This window comes from Symphalangus syndactylus, chromosome 6 (assembly GCF_028878055.3).
Source record: "Symphalangus syndactylus isolate Jambi chromosome 6, NHGRI_mSymSyn1-v2.1_pri, whole genome shotgun sequence".
Lineage (NCBI taxonomy): Eukaryota > Metazoa > Chordata > Mammalia > Primates > Hylobatidae > Symphalangus > Symphalangus syndactylus.
This window is the reverse complement of record NC_072428.2, coordinates 119,718,845-119,733,116: the sequence shown is the minus strand read 5'-3', so window position 1 is coordinate 119,733,116 and position 14,272 is coordinate 119,718,845. Positions and strand designations below refer to the sequence as shown.

The 14,272-nt window shown below is 40.3% G+C and overlaps 1 protein-coding gene across 7 annotated transcripts in view; it reads left to right on the top strand.

The window, feature by feature from the left end:
- UBE2H (ubiquitin conjugating enzyme E2 H) overlaps nt 1-14,272 on the top strand; it is a 124,485-nt gene that overhangs the window by 67,883 nt on the left and 42,330 nt on the right. For 5 of the 7 annotated variants that reach the window (XM_063641637.1, XM_063641636.1, XM_063641635.1 and 2 more), the window contains 3 exons: nt 3,366-3,482; nt 5,165-5,241; nt 6,494-6,568. In XM_063641637.1, the coding sequence (XP_063497707.1) occupies nt 3,472-3,482; nt 5,165-5,241; nt 6,494-6,568 (163 nt within the window). In that variant the 5' untranslated portion in view covers nt 3,366-3,471. The remainder of the gene's footprint in view (nt 1-3,365; nt 3,483-5,164; nt 5,242-6,493; nt 6,569-14,272) is intronic. The other 2 variants (XM_055284007.2, XM_055284009.2) reach the window with 1 other exon arrangement.

Genomic DNA, 14,272 nt, shown 5'->3' with positions numbered 1-14,272 from the left:
AAATTCTTTTTTCTATCTCATTTAGTGCCTGTACCATTCCAAGGCAGCATAAAGTTAGCACAGCTTCTCATTTTACCAGTTTGGTAAAAGTTTTAAAGGTTTAGTTCAGTTTGCTTTTGGGTCTTCATATGAGGTAGACTATGAGAACTCTTTAATTTATGATGTGATACATAATTAAAGACAATCCCATTGTATCTGGCATGTGGGCTATACTGGGGATCATGGGAAAGAGAAGGCTTGGAGGATCTTCTTTATAAAATACATGTAAGTATGGACCGAATTCCAAACAAACCGCAAAATGGAAGAAACCTCGTTTTATCACATCCAGGTAAAGGATAGAAAAGGTATCTTCAGTTTTCCCAGAAGCAACATCCACGAGGACAACTCGTAATTTTTTTTTTTTTTTTTTTTTTTTTTTTTGAGACGGAGTCTTGCTCTGTCGCCCAGGCTGGAGTGCAGTGGCGCAGTCTCGGCTCACTGCAAGCTCCGCCTCCCGGGTTCACGCCATTCTCCTGCCTCAGCCTCTCCGAGTAGCTGGGACTACAGGCGCCCGCCACCGCGCCCGGCTTATTTTTTTTTTTATACATTTAGTAGAGACAGGGTTTCACCATGGTCTCGATCTCCTGACCTCGTGATCCGCCCGCCTCGGCCTCCCAAAGTGCTGGGATTACAAGCGTGAGCCACCGCGCCCGGCCTCGTAATTTTAAATGATTAAAAGTAATTGCTGTAGATCAGTGTCATTCATAGCAAATTAGTTTTGATCGATGGAGAATGCTGCATCTGTGGATTTTTATGTTATAAAATTAGTTTAAGACTTCTTTTGTTAAACTCGTTTAATCTTCTGCACTACTCTGTTCTTTCATTATCCTTGTCAGTTTTAAGGGCTGGAATATCTTTGTACAACTAAATTCAGTTGACTTCTTCTGGATACCCAAGTTGAACAGACACATACATTAGTGGAGCTCTGGTTGGAAAGAGGACGCTAGTAGACACTATTAGTAGCCTACTGCATATGGTTTGTGTTTGTGTTTTTTGCCTTTTTTTTTTTTAAAAGAGAAGTTCTCTGTCTCTCAGGCTGGAGTGGAGTGGCACAATCATAGCTCACTGCAGCCTCAAACTCCTAGGCTCAAACAATCTTCCTGCCTTAGGCCTTCCGAAGTGCTGGGATTATAGGCATGAGCCAGTGCAGCCAGCCACCTATTGTATAAATGGCTTATAAGTCATTTCACCTGGCTAGACATGGTGGCTCACGCCTATAATCCCAGCACTCTGGGAAGCCGAGGTGGGAGGATCACTTGAGCCCAAGAGTTCAAGACCAGCATGGGCAAGGAGAGAAACCCTGTCTCTACAAAAACTAAAAAAATTAGCTGGGTGTCGTGGTGCCTGCTGTAGGCCCAGCTAGGGGGGGAAGTAGAGGTGGGAGGATCACTGGGAGGTAGAGACTGCAGTGAGCCATGATCATGCTACTGCACTGTAGCCTGAATGACAGAGTGAGACCCTATCTCAAAAAAAAAAAAAAAAAAAAATAGTAATTCATTGAACCAGTTTCTTATTGATAAATGTTTAGACTGTTTCCATTTTTAAACTTCAAATATTCCAGGAAACATATATGCAGATTTATCAGAAACACTTACTTTTGTAAACTTTTTATTAAAGCATAACATATATACAAAAAATACAGAATTTTTTTTTTTTTTTTGAGACGGAGTCTTGCTCTGTCGCCCAGGCTGGAGTGCAGTGGCGCATTCTTGGCTCACTGCAAGCTCCACCTCCCGAGTTCACACCATTCTCCTGCCTCAGCCTCCCAAGTAGCTGGGACTACAGGCACCCGACACCATGCCCAGCTAATTTTCTGTATTTTTAGTAGAAACGGGGTTTCACCATGTTAGTCAGGATGGTCTCGATTTCCTGACCTTGTGATCCACCCGCCTCAGCCCCCCAAAGTGCTGGGATTACAGATGTGAGCCACCACGCCTGGCCAGAATACAGAAATTTTTATTATTTTTTTATTTAGTTTTTTGAGACAGAGTCACACTCTGTCACCCAGGCTGGACTGCAGTGGTGCAATTTTGGCTCACTGCAACCTCTGCCTCCTGGGTTCAAGCGATTCTCCTGCTTCAGCCTCCCAAGTTGTTGGGGTTATAGGCGCCCACCACCACACCTGGCTAATTTTTGTAGAGAAATTATTTTTGTAGTTCATTGATGAAATCTGTAAAACCCATCCATTATGTATATCAATTCATTCTTTTTTTTTTTTTAAGTTATATTTTTTGAGATGGGGTCTCACTCTGTTGCCCAGGGTAGAGTACAGTGGTGCAGTCTCAGCTTACTGCAACTTATGCCTTCTGGATTCAAGCGATTCTCCTGCTTCAGCCTCCTGAATAACTGGGACTACAGGCACCTGCCACCATGCCCAGCTAATTTTTGTGTTTTTAGTAGAGATAGGGTTTCACTGTGTTGGCCAGGCTGGTCTCAAACTCCTGATCTCAAGTGATCTGCCTGCCCTGGCTCCCCAAAGTGCTGGGATTACAGGTGTGAGCCACTGTGCCCAGCCTATTTTTCTTTTTTAATGCTTCGTTAATTTTCTTTTGGGTGACTATACTACAGCTTATTCTTTTTGCCATTGATGAACATTTGGATTGTCTCTAATTTTTGGATGTTACAAATAGTCCTGTGAACATTCTTAAACATGGGTTTCGGTGAATGTAACTATCCATATGTATTGGGCGTATCTCCGGGAGTAGTGCTGACAGGCATAGGATATGCATATGTGCAGGTTTAGTACTGCCAACGGTTTTTCAAAGTGGGTGAAACCATATCACACTCCCACCATCAGTGTCTGACTATTTTTAAAAAAAATAACTTCATATAAGAGTAAATTCATTTTAAGTTTTGGAATATAGTGCTGGATTTGTCCTCAGAAGTACTAATTTGTACTCCACTGAACGCTAGATTTTATCCAGCTCTTTCGTTGTTTTCATTGTTTATAGTGAAGAAATATCTTTAAACTTCTTTAATGAAGTCTTTTTTATACTTCAGTTTTACCCATTTCAGTTTTCTTGACTTGGATGTTCTGGCCTTTTCTTTGTTGGGGTATTTGTATTTTTTTCTCACGGCTTTGTAATAACTTATTTTTAAAATCCTCATTTTTGTCTTCCTAGTTTATCCTTTGTCTTTTACACTATAGAAGTGTTTTCCATGTCTGTTTTCTTTAAGGGCTGTATTGTTGATATTTAATTTTATTTTAACTGGATTTGCCTTTTTTACCTGACACAAGGATGCTTTTTTTAAAAAAGTTTTAAAACATTTTAAACATGTTATACTTTTACTTATTACATTAACATTAACTTTGGAATATTTTGCAGGATGTCAGAGGGTGACTGGTCAGAGTAGGCATGCATGTGTCATTTGACCAAGCGAGAAATAAAGCCAATTTTCCTATGTGGACAGCGTTGAATCCTTTTAGTGTGCATGTTTCTAAGGTAGGTAGTTATCGTTTAGAAAAGAATTAGATCAAATTAGCCTAGACTGAACTATCTTATTTAAATACCTCTTGTGGATACTATTCAGGGCTCTTGAGCAAGGACTTTACCAAAATTACACCTGGCCTCTTGCAGTCAGTTCCGTGTCTCATTGGACACGGGCTTGGAGTGCCAAATATTTAATTTCAGATCTTTAAAAGTATTTATTCTCTATGAGATTATAAAACTTTTTAAGTGTTTCTGTTTTGTATTAACAGTATATAATTTGCACTGCTGATGGAGAAATATGAGACCGGTCTATCATGTTTTCCTTTTTAATGTTACAGTGGGATTTGAGAGCTTCCCAAAGCCTCTGTCACCTAAAATTCCTACTGAGAGAATCATTTTTGGATTTTACCGCAAAGCAGATACATAGAACAGATTTTAAACCAGTAGTCCTCTTTTCTAATATGAATTAATTTGGTTTCTAGAATTGAATCTTAGCACCTTAAAGGGGCAAGAATCTCAGGGGTAGGTAAGTTTTAGAGGAAGGGAGCACAGCCGTGTTACCCCTCTGTGATTAGAGCCCTGGAGCATACCAAACCTTGATGCAAGTCTGAAGAAGGTGGAGTTTGGGGGGGGCAGTGAAAACAAATGCTATGGATGAGATCTGAAAAAATTTTTGTTTTGTTTTGTTGGTCTTTTGCATTTGGCAAGGTTGTATCATTAACTGTGGCAAGGTTGTATCATTAACTGTGGCAAGGTTGTATCATTAACTGTGTTGATTATGCCATAAGCCAAGGAGACAATTGTGGGAACTCTCCTTAGTAAATCCCTTGTTTTAGGAGCACAGCATTTCCAGTTTAGGGGAATTTGTATTTTGCTGAACACTTGAATTTGACTAAAGGGAATACTGGGTTTATATGACAGGCTCATTAGGGATAGATTGAGGAGGAGAGGGTAGAAAGGGAGAGAAAAGCTAAAATTAAGCGCCTATTTTTCACATATATTTTTTATTTTATTTTTGAGACTGAGTCTCACCCTATCACCGAGGCTGGAGTGCAGTAATGCGATCTTGGCTCACTGCAACCTCCACCTCCCAAGTTCAAGCAGTTCTTCTGCCTCAGCCTCCTGAGTAGCTGGGACTACAGGCATGTACCACCACGCCTGGGTAATTTTTGTATTTTTTAGTAGAGATGGGGTTTCACCATATTGGCCAGGCTGGTCTCGAACTCCTGACCTCAGGTGATCTACCTGCCTCAGCCTCCCAAAGTGTTGGGATTACAGGCGTGAGCCGCTGCGTCTGGCCAGTTTTTTATGTATATAGGCAAAATGCAGTCTTACACATTTTACATGTTTAACCTGTCTAATCCTCACAGAAATCCTATGAAACGCTGTTTTCCCAATTTGCAAAGAGAAAACAAAGACTCAGGGAGTAAATTGACATTATTTTGCCTAGGCTCAAAAACTTAGTAAATGGCATTCCTGGGATTTGAACGGCGGTCTCTGAATCCAAAGCTCATGCATATTCTTCTCACAAGAGTATATATTGCCTCCTAAACTACCAGAATTATTATGTATATTTTATCAATGTCATGCCAAATTTTGGTAACACTTTAAGTGGCATATCCCGGGGGTGTTATTGGTAATTCTGCCAGGTACTGGAAAGCCTGTGTAATTTCCTTTACCATCCACCTTATTAGCATTGAGAGTAAACATGAGGTTACGATCCTGGGAGGACTCAATGAATTTGTAGTGAAGTTTTATGGACCACAAGGAAGTAAGTACATGTGTTGGTATGTGTTCTTCTATTACAGTCTTTTACTCTGTTTCTTAATAGAATATCAAAGACAGATGGTAGCATCCGTAGTTTCTGAAAAGCAAGTTTAGTTGGACTCCAGAACCAGTGAGGAAATCTTTCTCTTATCACAATTACTTTATATACAGTCGTCCCTTGATATCTGCAGGGGTTTGGTTCCAGGACCACCTCATACCAAAATCCACAGATGCTCAAGTCCCTATATAAGATGACATAGAATTTGCATGTAACCTACACACATCCTCCCATGTCCTTTAAATCACGTCTAGATTACTTGTAATACCTAACACAATGCAAATGTTATGTAAATAGTTGTTATACTGTATTTTATTGATTGATTGATTTAGTGATGGAGTCTCACTCGGTCACCCAGGCTGGAGTGCAGTGGCACAATCGTGGCTCACTGCAACCTCCACTTCCTGGGTTCAAGCAATTCTCCTGCCTCAGCCTTTGACGTAGCTGGGACTACAGGTGCCTGCCACCACGCCCAGCTCATTTCTATATTTTAGTAGAGACAGGGTTTCACCATGTTGGCCAGGCTGGTCTTGAACTCCTGACCTCAAGTGATCCACCTGCCTCGGCCTCCCAAAGTGCTGGGATTAGAGGCGTGAGCCCCACCGCACTTGTCCTTTTTTGTATTTTTTTTTTTGTGTTATTTTTAATTGTATTGTTATTTATTATTGTTTGGATTTTTTCTCTCTAATATTTTTGATCTGTGGTTGGTTGAATCTAGGGGTGTGGAACCTGCAGATATAGAGGGCTGACTGTAGTTTTCTCTTTATCTCTCTGTGACAGTACTAGACATGAGTTGTAAATTCTGGGTTTTGTTATGGATGGCCACGTGGATGGTTTCCAGGAAATGTTTTTTGTTGTTTTCTTTTTGGCCTTGGATGGGGGATGAATATGGGGTTTATTGAGATAGAAGGGAAAGTAACATGGCTATTACTTACCAAATAATTGAATAATGTTTAGTACTTTTGAAGAATCAAGTAAATTGCAGAATGAATCTGCTTAATTTTTAACTCTAGATCTTTCCAAGAAAAGTATCTTAATCTGAACATGGTGCACGTATTGATTGTAATAGGTCCCTGACTCTTGAAGGAATTAATTTGGAAGGTTTTCAGAAGATTAGGGGATAATGTTTAATTTACACTCAGACTTATTTTCTAATTTGGAGATGCAGTTCTGATGAACATTTTTACTTTTATTTCAGCACCATATGAAGGCGGAGTATGGAAAGTTAGAGTGGACCTACCTGATAAATACCCTTTCAAATCTCCATCTATAGGTATGTGACTACTTGGTTTTTCTCCTTAGAGAGTTTTGAAATCTAAGGGGGAAAAATCCTACATTTCAGGGGAGATAATTAATGCCAGAAATGGCTACCTAATTGAATTTTTCCTTTTTTGGCTTTGGTTAATTCAGTGACTTTTGGGGGGAACTTCTGTAGTGTGTTAGAAGACATTTAAATATACCCTTTACATAATTATAATGACTATTACTTTAGATTTTTGTCTTTCAATGTCAGATTAAACCAGCTTTAAGGCCCCACTGTTCTTTAAGCTGTTAGCAGGAAAATAATAAACATATCTTAAGTCTAATTTTGAATGCCAGATTGCAAGAATGAATGTTATATAGCACGTGTTTTAATCCTATCATTTTCAGAAATCCTCCCTAGATCCTACTTTGCTTTTTTGTTCACTCCAACTCTGGGTACCTTACAATTAAATGACCCTTTGCAGTCTTCCCACCTCCAGTCTTTTTAGCCTCCTAAACAGCAAAAGAAAGAAGAGAAACCTCAGTGGGGTTGTACAAAGAGGTACTTTCTCCTCACCTTCATCTCCCTTTACCTTAATGGGTGATGTTATTTACCTGTCACCCCCATTAAGGCACTCAGTGACAGATCTATCTGATTGAAGGTGGACACCTTTAAATATTTGGAGACTGTAGAATGGTAGTAATTTAGTTAATTTAAGCCAACTTTTTTTTCTTTTGCTTCACTTTATACATGTCTTTAAAATATTGAACAATTTTAAGTAAGAACAATAAAATTGTAATATATTGAGCGTTCTCTGACAGTCAGACTAAGCCTCATGTTCAGAATTGCCAGAGTTCAAACATTTTGCTACTGCTGTGGGCTTTTTTTTTTTTTTTTTTTTTTTTTGAGACGGAGTCTCGCCCTGTCGCCCAGGCTCTAGTGCAGTGGCACAGTCTCAGCTCACTGCAAGCTCCGCCTCCTGGGTTCACACCATTCTCCTGCCTCAGCCTCCTGAGTAGCTGGGACTATAGGTGCCTGCCACCACACCCGGCTAATTTTTTGTATTTTTAGTAGACACGGGGTTTCACCGTGTTAGCCAGGATGGTCTCGATCTCCTGACCTCGTGATCCGCCTGCCTCGGCCTCCCAAAGTGATGGATTATAGGCGTGAGCCACTGCGCCTGGCTGCTGTGGGCTGTCTTAAGAAGTAATGCCTGATCTCCTGGAGTCTAGACCACTCCCCACTACACCCCCACTCCTAACCAATTGAATCAGAAATTTCTTTCTTGCTATAGGGGCCTCTAAGTTTCAGCGTTGTGAATGGTAAAGTGGGACTGGAGCTGTGAAGTGTTGAGCCTTTGAGACAGCCCCCGAGCACATCTGACTTAGCACCTATATTGGTGTAGAAACGTATACGCCTGTACACCCTCTCCTTTTGAGAGGGCTTTTCTGTTGTGTTGTGGTTCCCTGTCCCCAGTTTATTCATCTTCTAACTTTAGGGTGTTTCTGTCTACTCAGCCATTTAAAACTCTTAGGTTGGTTAGTGATATGACTTTAAAGCCTTTATAGAAGTCCATGCAAGTTCATTCAGATACATTTCATAAATACCTATTTACCTAAAGGCTAAAAACTGGCATGCTAAGTCTAGTTTTGTTAACCCCACATTCCTAGTCAGAAAGGAAACAATAGAGCTTGTTGAAACTAAGAATGAACTTATAGAAATGCAATTTCATATCTTGTAGAAATGTTATTTCTCAGACCTTAATGTATTTTTCTAGGTAATATGATTATCTCATCATAACTTTCTAGGTAATAATGTCTAAACTTTAGGCATTGCTTATTTATTAACTAATGACACAAAAAGCCTCCACACTTTCTTAAATTAATGATGCAATATGAAATTTGGTTGGGACAAATGACTAAGCTAATTTAACTTCTTCATAATTGTTTCTTTTGCCTGTGTGCTTTCAGGACTTGATAATGCCTACAAATGTGTGTCATCTTCTCTTAGGGAAGTAGATTTAGCTGAAATATTTGTACAAGCTCTTCTTGTTTCCTCTAGAGGAAGGTTGCATAAGAGAGTTTCAATCAGTTGTGCAGGGTGACCCATTTTCAGGTCGTCAACAATGTAATTACTGTTGAGATGTGCTTTAAGCATTCAGAAAGGTTGTGGCTCACTTAGAAAAGGCAAAGATTCCTTTTTGAGTTGCATAGATAGTTGTAAAATTATACAGAGGGTCGAGGAGGTAAGATAAACTCAATCTCAACATTCTTTTTAAATCTTGCCCCTGTTGTATCTGGGTAAGTGTACTGTTCTTCCTGAGCCAAATTTTGAGCTTTTAAACAATCAGCTGTGCAAATTTAGATCAAACATCTTTAATGCTTGGATCTTGGAATTCTGCAGTGTCTATGTACTTTGTTCTATTTTGTGTGTTTGTGTATGGATGTATATTTTAATTGTATAAATGACCCATGTCCATTAGAGTAATGTAAGAAAATCTGTAAGCCAAAGTAAAGAAAAATCAAAATGTCTCATAATCTTATCCCTTTAAGTGTATCATTATTTACATTCTGGAATATGCTCTTTAAGACATTTCTCTCTGAATATTTAAATATATATATTCAGTATAATGTGATATGCTCATCTTTGGGACACTCTCCAAATACAGTTTTAGAGGGCTGTCAGTAGTTACATGATTGCATGAGATGTCCCTTTAAAACAATTTGCATCTATAAATGAGTGGGTATTCTAAATAGTGGCATAGCTACTTTTTGGAAAGAACAGGAATATAAGTGGACACTTTGGGAGGTTATGAACTTACTCTTACGATGCCACTATTGTTTCAAACACTTTGAGCTCTTTTTTTTGGAACTTTACTTCTGTTTCAGTATCATAAATGATGGCAAATCTTGATGCTTTGAAGCTGGATATGAATTTTTGAAATGGCTAACAGTCATTTAAGCCCAAAGAATAAGATGAATGGAAAAACGAGTAATATCAATTGGGGTATAAAACTAGCCCTCTAGGCACTTTGAAAGAGTAATTATAAAACTCCTTTAATCAACTATAACATCGCTGAATATTTGCGTAATTTTCCAGAGAGACTGCTTTGAAATGAATCATATTTGAATCTTTTTCTGACTTACTTGAAAATTCAGACTTTTATATTTTTCATTCAGAAACATTAGTTCCTAGAGTGCTTAGCAATACTGCTGGGTGTTACTGTGTAGGAGTTAGGAGAGTGTGATTGGTCAGTGGACTGGTTATCAGGGCAGAGAAGTTCTGGCCCTGGTTCTCCTTGACCATAAGAGAGATACTCAGCTGAACCATTGTTTCCTCTGCTAGAAAATGAGATACTAGAATTAAACAGATTCTGCGTGTTTGATATGACCAGTGTATTAAAACTCGGGGTACCTGGCATCCTGCTGGACATGACAAAGGCTGTAGAAGATCTCTACTGGTTAGGAGAAGAGGAATGTAAATAAAATACTACGTGTACTTTAATGGCATGGTTCCATTGTTTTTTAGGAGAGGTGTGAGTCAGCACCTCAATTTAGAAGAGAGAGCGTAAGGAAGAAATAAGTTTCTATAAGAAAGATTGTCTTCACAAAAGCTTCAGAGTTGTTGAGGTGTGCATGAGTACTTTAGAGATACTCATTCAGAACCCCAAGTAATCCCCGGTTCATGAAGATTTTGTTTTATGCAAAGAAATTGCTGCAGAGACTGCCATAGCTCACACTTTTCTCGAGGTTCACAGTTTTTAGCCTTTGATACTTGTACTCAGCTGTTAAGTGAAAGCCTTCACCAAACAGACTTGCAGTTACAGTGTGGGTGAAATAAAGATGAATGATCTCATAGAAGAGGGTAATATAGAGTAATTTTTAATAAAAAAATAAGCAGAGGATACAAAATGGTTTTATGTCTAATCCAAAAGAATGCAGATTAAAACGAAAGTACAGTATATGATTTGTCAAACCGGCAGATAAAACAGTGTTGGCAAAGGTATTATGATATAGCCAGTCTACCACTATGTATTGCTTGGTAAAAACTTTATATCCTTCGAATAATTTTATTTAAAAAGTTAAAAAATATCTAAAGAAATATTTAGAAATGTGCACTGTCAAAAGAATACGTAAATTTTAGTGTTATAATACTTTAAAGTCAGAAGCAACCTAAATGACCCAGTTGGTGATAAAGTAGCTAAGTGATGTTACATCTTAGTGGATAAAATGTTTTACCCATTACTCATGTTTTAACACCTCTTTGAAGGGACACACAGGAAAATGTTTTTTATATAGTACAACTAATTTTTCCCATACATTTCACATTTGAATGCCAAACTATTGATGTTATCCATAGCTGTTCAGTTAAAGGAGACTAAAAACATACTTTTCTATAATTTCCAAATAGTCTACAGTGTTTGCTTTTATTATAAAAGTAAATATTTTTAAACATATTGCAAACGTATGTCTTTTAACTCTCCTGTCTGCATCATTGTCTGAGTCTACACTTTGCTGTCTTTTGCTCTAGAAAGCCATCAGGCTTGGCCAGAATTCCCCCAGTAGGTTGCTTAGGACCTGCCTAACCCACGTGTTTCCCAGCAGCCTCCCTTCTTTTTTCCTTTAAATTTTAATTGTGTGTGTGTGTAAGTGCACACACTGTTTTCCTTCCTTTGTTTTCTGCTTAGAGTTTAGTCCATCTCAGATACTGTCTTTTTTTTTTTTTTTTGAGACGGAGTCTCGCTCTGTCGCCCAGGCTGTAGTGCAGTGGCGCAATCTCGGCTCACTGCAAGCTCCGCCTCCCGGGTTCACGCCATTCTCCTGCCTCAGCCTCTCCGAGTAGCTGGGACTACAGGCGCCCGCCACCACGCCCGGCTAATTTTTTGTATTTTTAGTAGAGATGGGGTTTCACCGTGGTCTCGATCTCCTGACCTCGTGATCCGCCCGCCTCGGCCTCCCAAAGTGCTGGGATTACAAGCGTGAGCCACCGCTCCCGGCCTTCAGATACTGCCTTTACACACAACTTTCTTCACTTCTTTCTTCCCCCCTTTTTCTCTTCTCTTGAGTGGTTACCTTAAGTACTTCTCACCTTTTTCTTTTCTGCCTGACTCTTCCACTTCCTCCTTCCCTTGTTCCATTTTTCTCTTCATATGAACTGAAAAATGCCCCTCTTTAGAGCTAATAATCATAATGGGGATACTTTTGATAAGCCTAAGCCAAGGAAAAAAAATATAAAAGTCTTCTAATAAAAGATACAGGGCCAGGTGTGGTAGCTCACGCCTGTAATCCCAACACTTTGGGAGGCTGTGGTGGGTGGATCACGACGTCAGGAGATTGAGACCATCCTGGCTAACACGGTGAAACCCTGTCTCTACCAAAAATACAAAAAATTAGCTGGGCGCGTGGTGGCGGGCACCTGTAGTCCCAGCTACTCGGGAGGCTGAGGCAGGAGAATGGCGTGAACCCAGGAGGCGTAGCCTGCAGTGAGCCAAGATCATGCCACTGCACTCCAGCCTGGGCAACAGAGCGAGACTCCATCTCAAAAAAAAAAAAAAAATTATATATATAAAAAACATTAAATTCAGGGCTTATAGCCACTAAAGATCTTGCAACATCCAGAAGTTCTCTTCTGGATCTATTATATTCTCCTTCATATCATATCTACTTTACTTAAACACAAGCATTCCAGATAAAATTAAGATGTTGTCATTTTATCTTACATTTAAATGATTATTGGCTACTATTAACAGAATTGTATCCTAATTTCAGATAGAACTATAGAATATTTTAGAATCGCCGGGCGCGGTGGCTCAAGCCTGTAATCCCAGCACTTTGGGAGGCCGAGGCGGGCGGATCACGAGGTCAGGAGATCGAGACCATGGTGAAACCCCGTCTCTACTAAAAATACAAAAAATTAGCCGGGCGCGGTGGCGGGCGCCTGTAGTCCCAGCTACTCGGAGAGGCTGAGACAGGAGAATGGCGTGAACCCGGGAGGCGGAGCTTGCAGTGAGCCGAGATCGCGCCACTGCACTCCAGCCTGGGCGACAGAGAAAGACTCCGTCTCAAAAAAAAAAAAAAAAAAAAAAGAATATTTTAGAATCTTTTGCAAATAACTTCAAGAGCAGCCTAGGAACCCTGTCATCATTTATACTTCTTAAAAAATAGAAAACTGTGTTATAAGGTACAGGTAACAAGTTTAGAAACCGATTTGTGAAATGCTACCAATCTATATCTACGTATTTTCAGTGAGGAGGACCCTCTACTAGGAGCAGGCTGTATGCATTGTGTCTGGTTTGCAATTTGATGGTACCAAAGCTGGGAAAGTAAGAGAAATGGTTGAGAACAGGATTCTGGAGGGACTGCTGAATGGTTTGCTGAATGTTGGTAGAATGGTCAGGTACAAAACCAGCAAGCTTGTGCTGTCATAGAACTTGATGTGAGGCCGGGCGCAGTAGCTCATGCTGTAATCCCAGCACTGTGGGGAGGTCGAAGCAGGCACATCACTGGAGACAAGGGGTTTGAGACCAGCCTGAGCAATATGGAGAAACCCCATCTCTAAAAAGAAATACAAAAATTACCTGGGCATGGTGGTGTATACCTTTAGTTCCAGCTACTCAGGAGGCTGAGGTGGGAGAATCACTTGAGCCCAGGAGGCAGAGGTTGCAGTGTGCTGAGATAGTGTCACTGCACTCCAGCCTGGGCGACAGAGTGAAACTGGTCTCAAGAAATTAAAAAAAAAAAAAAAAAATTTGATGTCAGTGGCATGAAGCAAGAACTTGCCAAACCCATATGAGTAAATGGAGACAAAATGAAAAAGTCATGGGCAATACAATAGTTAAAATACTCTGAGCTGGCTGGGCGTGGTGGCTCACGCCTGTAATCCCAGCACTTTGGGAGGCCGAGGTGGGTGGATCACGAGGTCAGGAGATCGAGACCATCCTGGCTAACACAGTGAAATGCTGTCTCTACGAAAAAATACAAAAAATTAGCTAGGCATGGTGGCGGGCGCCTGTAGTCCCAGCTACTTGGGAGGCTGAGGCAGGAGAATGACATGAACCCGGGAGGCAGAGCTTGCAGTGAGCTGAGATCACGCCACGGCACTCCAGCCCGGGCAACAGAGCGAGACTCTTGTCTCAAAAAAAAAAAAAAAAAAAAAAATACTCTGTGCTATATTAATGGCCTTTAAAATTGGGTCAAACTCTCAGGATGGTTTAGGTTGCCCCGTTCCACTAGACTAGACAGCCTGTCAGAGTTCCTCTTAAATCTCCCAGTCTGACATATACTCTGATAACCAGTGTGCCATAATCCTTTTTTTTTTTTTGAGATGGAGTCTTGCTCTGTCACCCAGGCCAGAGTGCAATGGCACCATTGCAGCTAACTGCAACCTCCGCCTCCCAGGTTCAAGCAATTCTCCTGCCTTAGCCTCCTGAGTAGCTGGGATTCCAGGCATGCTCCATCATGCCCTGCTAATTTTTGTATTTTTTAGTAGAGATGGGGTTTTGCCATGTTGGCCAGGCTCGTCTTAAATGCCTGACCTCAGGTGATCCACCCACCTTGGCCTCCCACGGTGCTGAGATTACAGGTGTGAGCCACCACGCCCAGCCAATATATATATATATTTTTTACTCATGCAAGTGATAAAGGGAACTGCATTAATCTTTTTCATTGTCAGAATAATAGACTGTTCTGGCATTATACATTTTTTATTTCACTCTGGCCAGAAATGACCTCACAC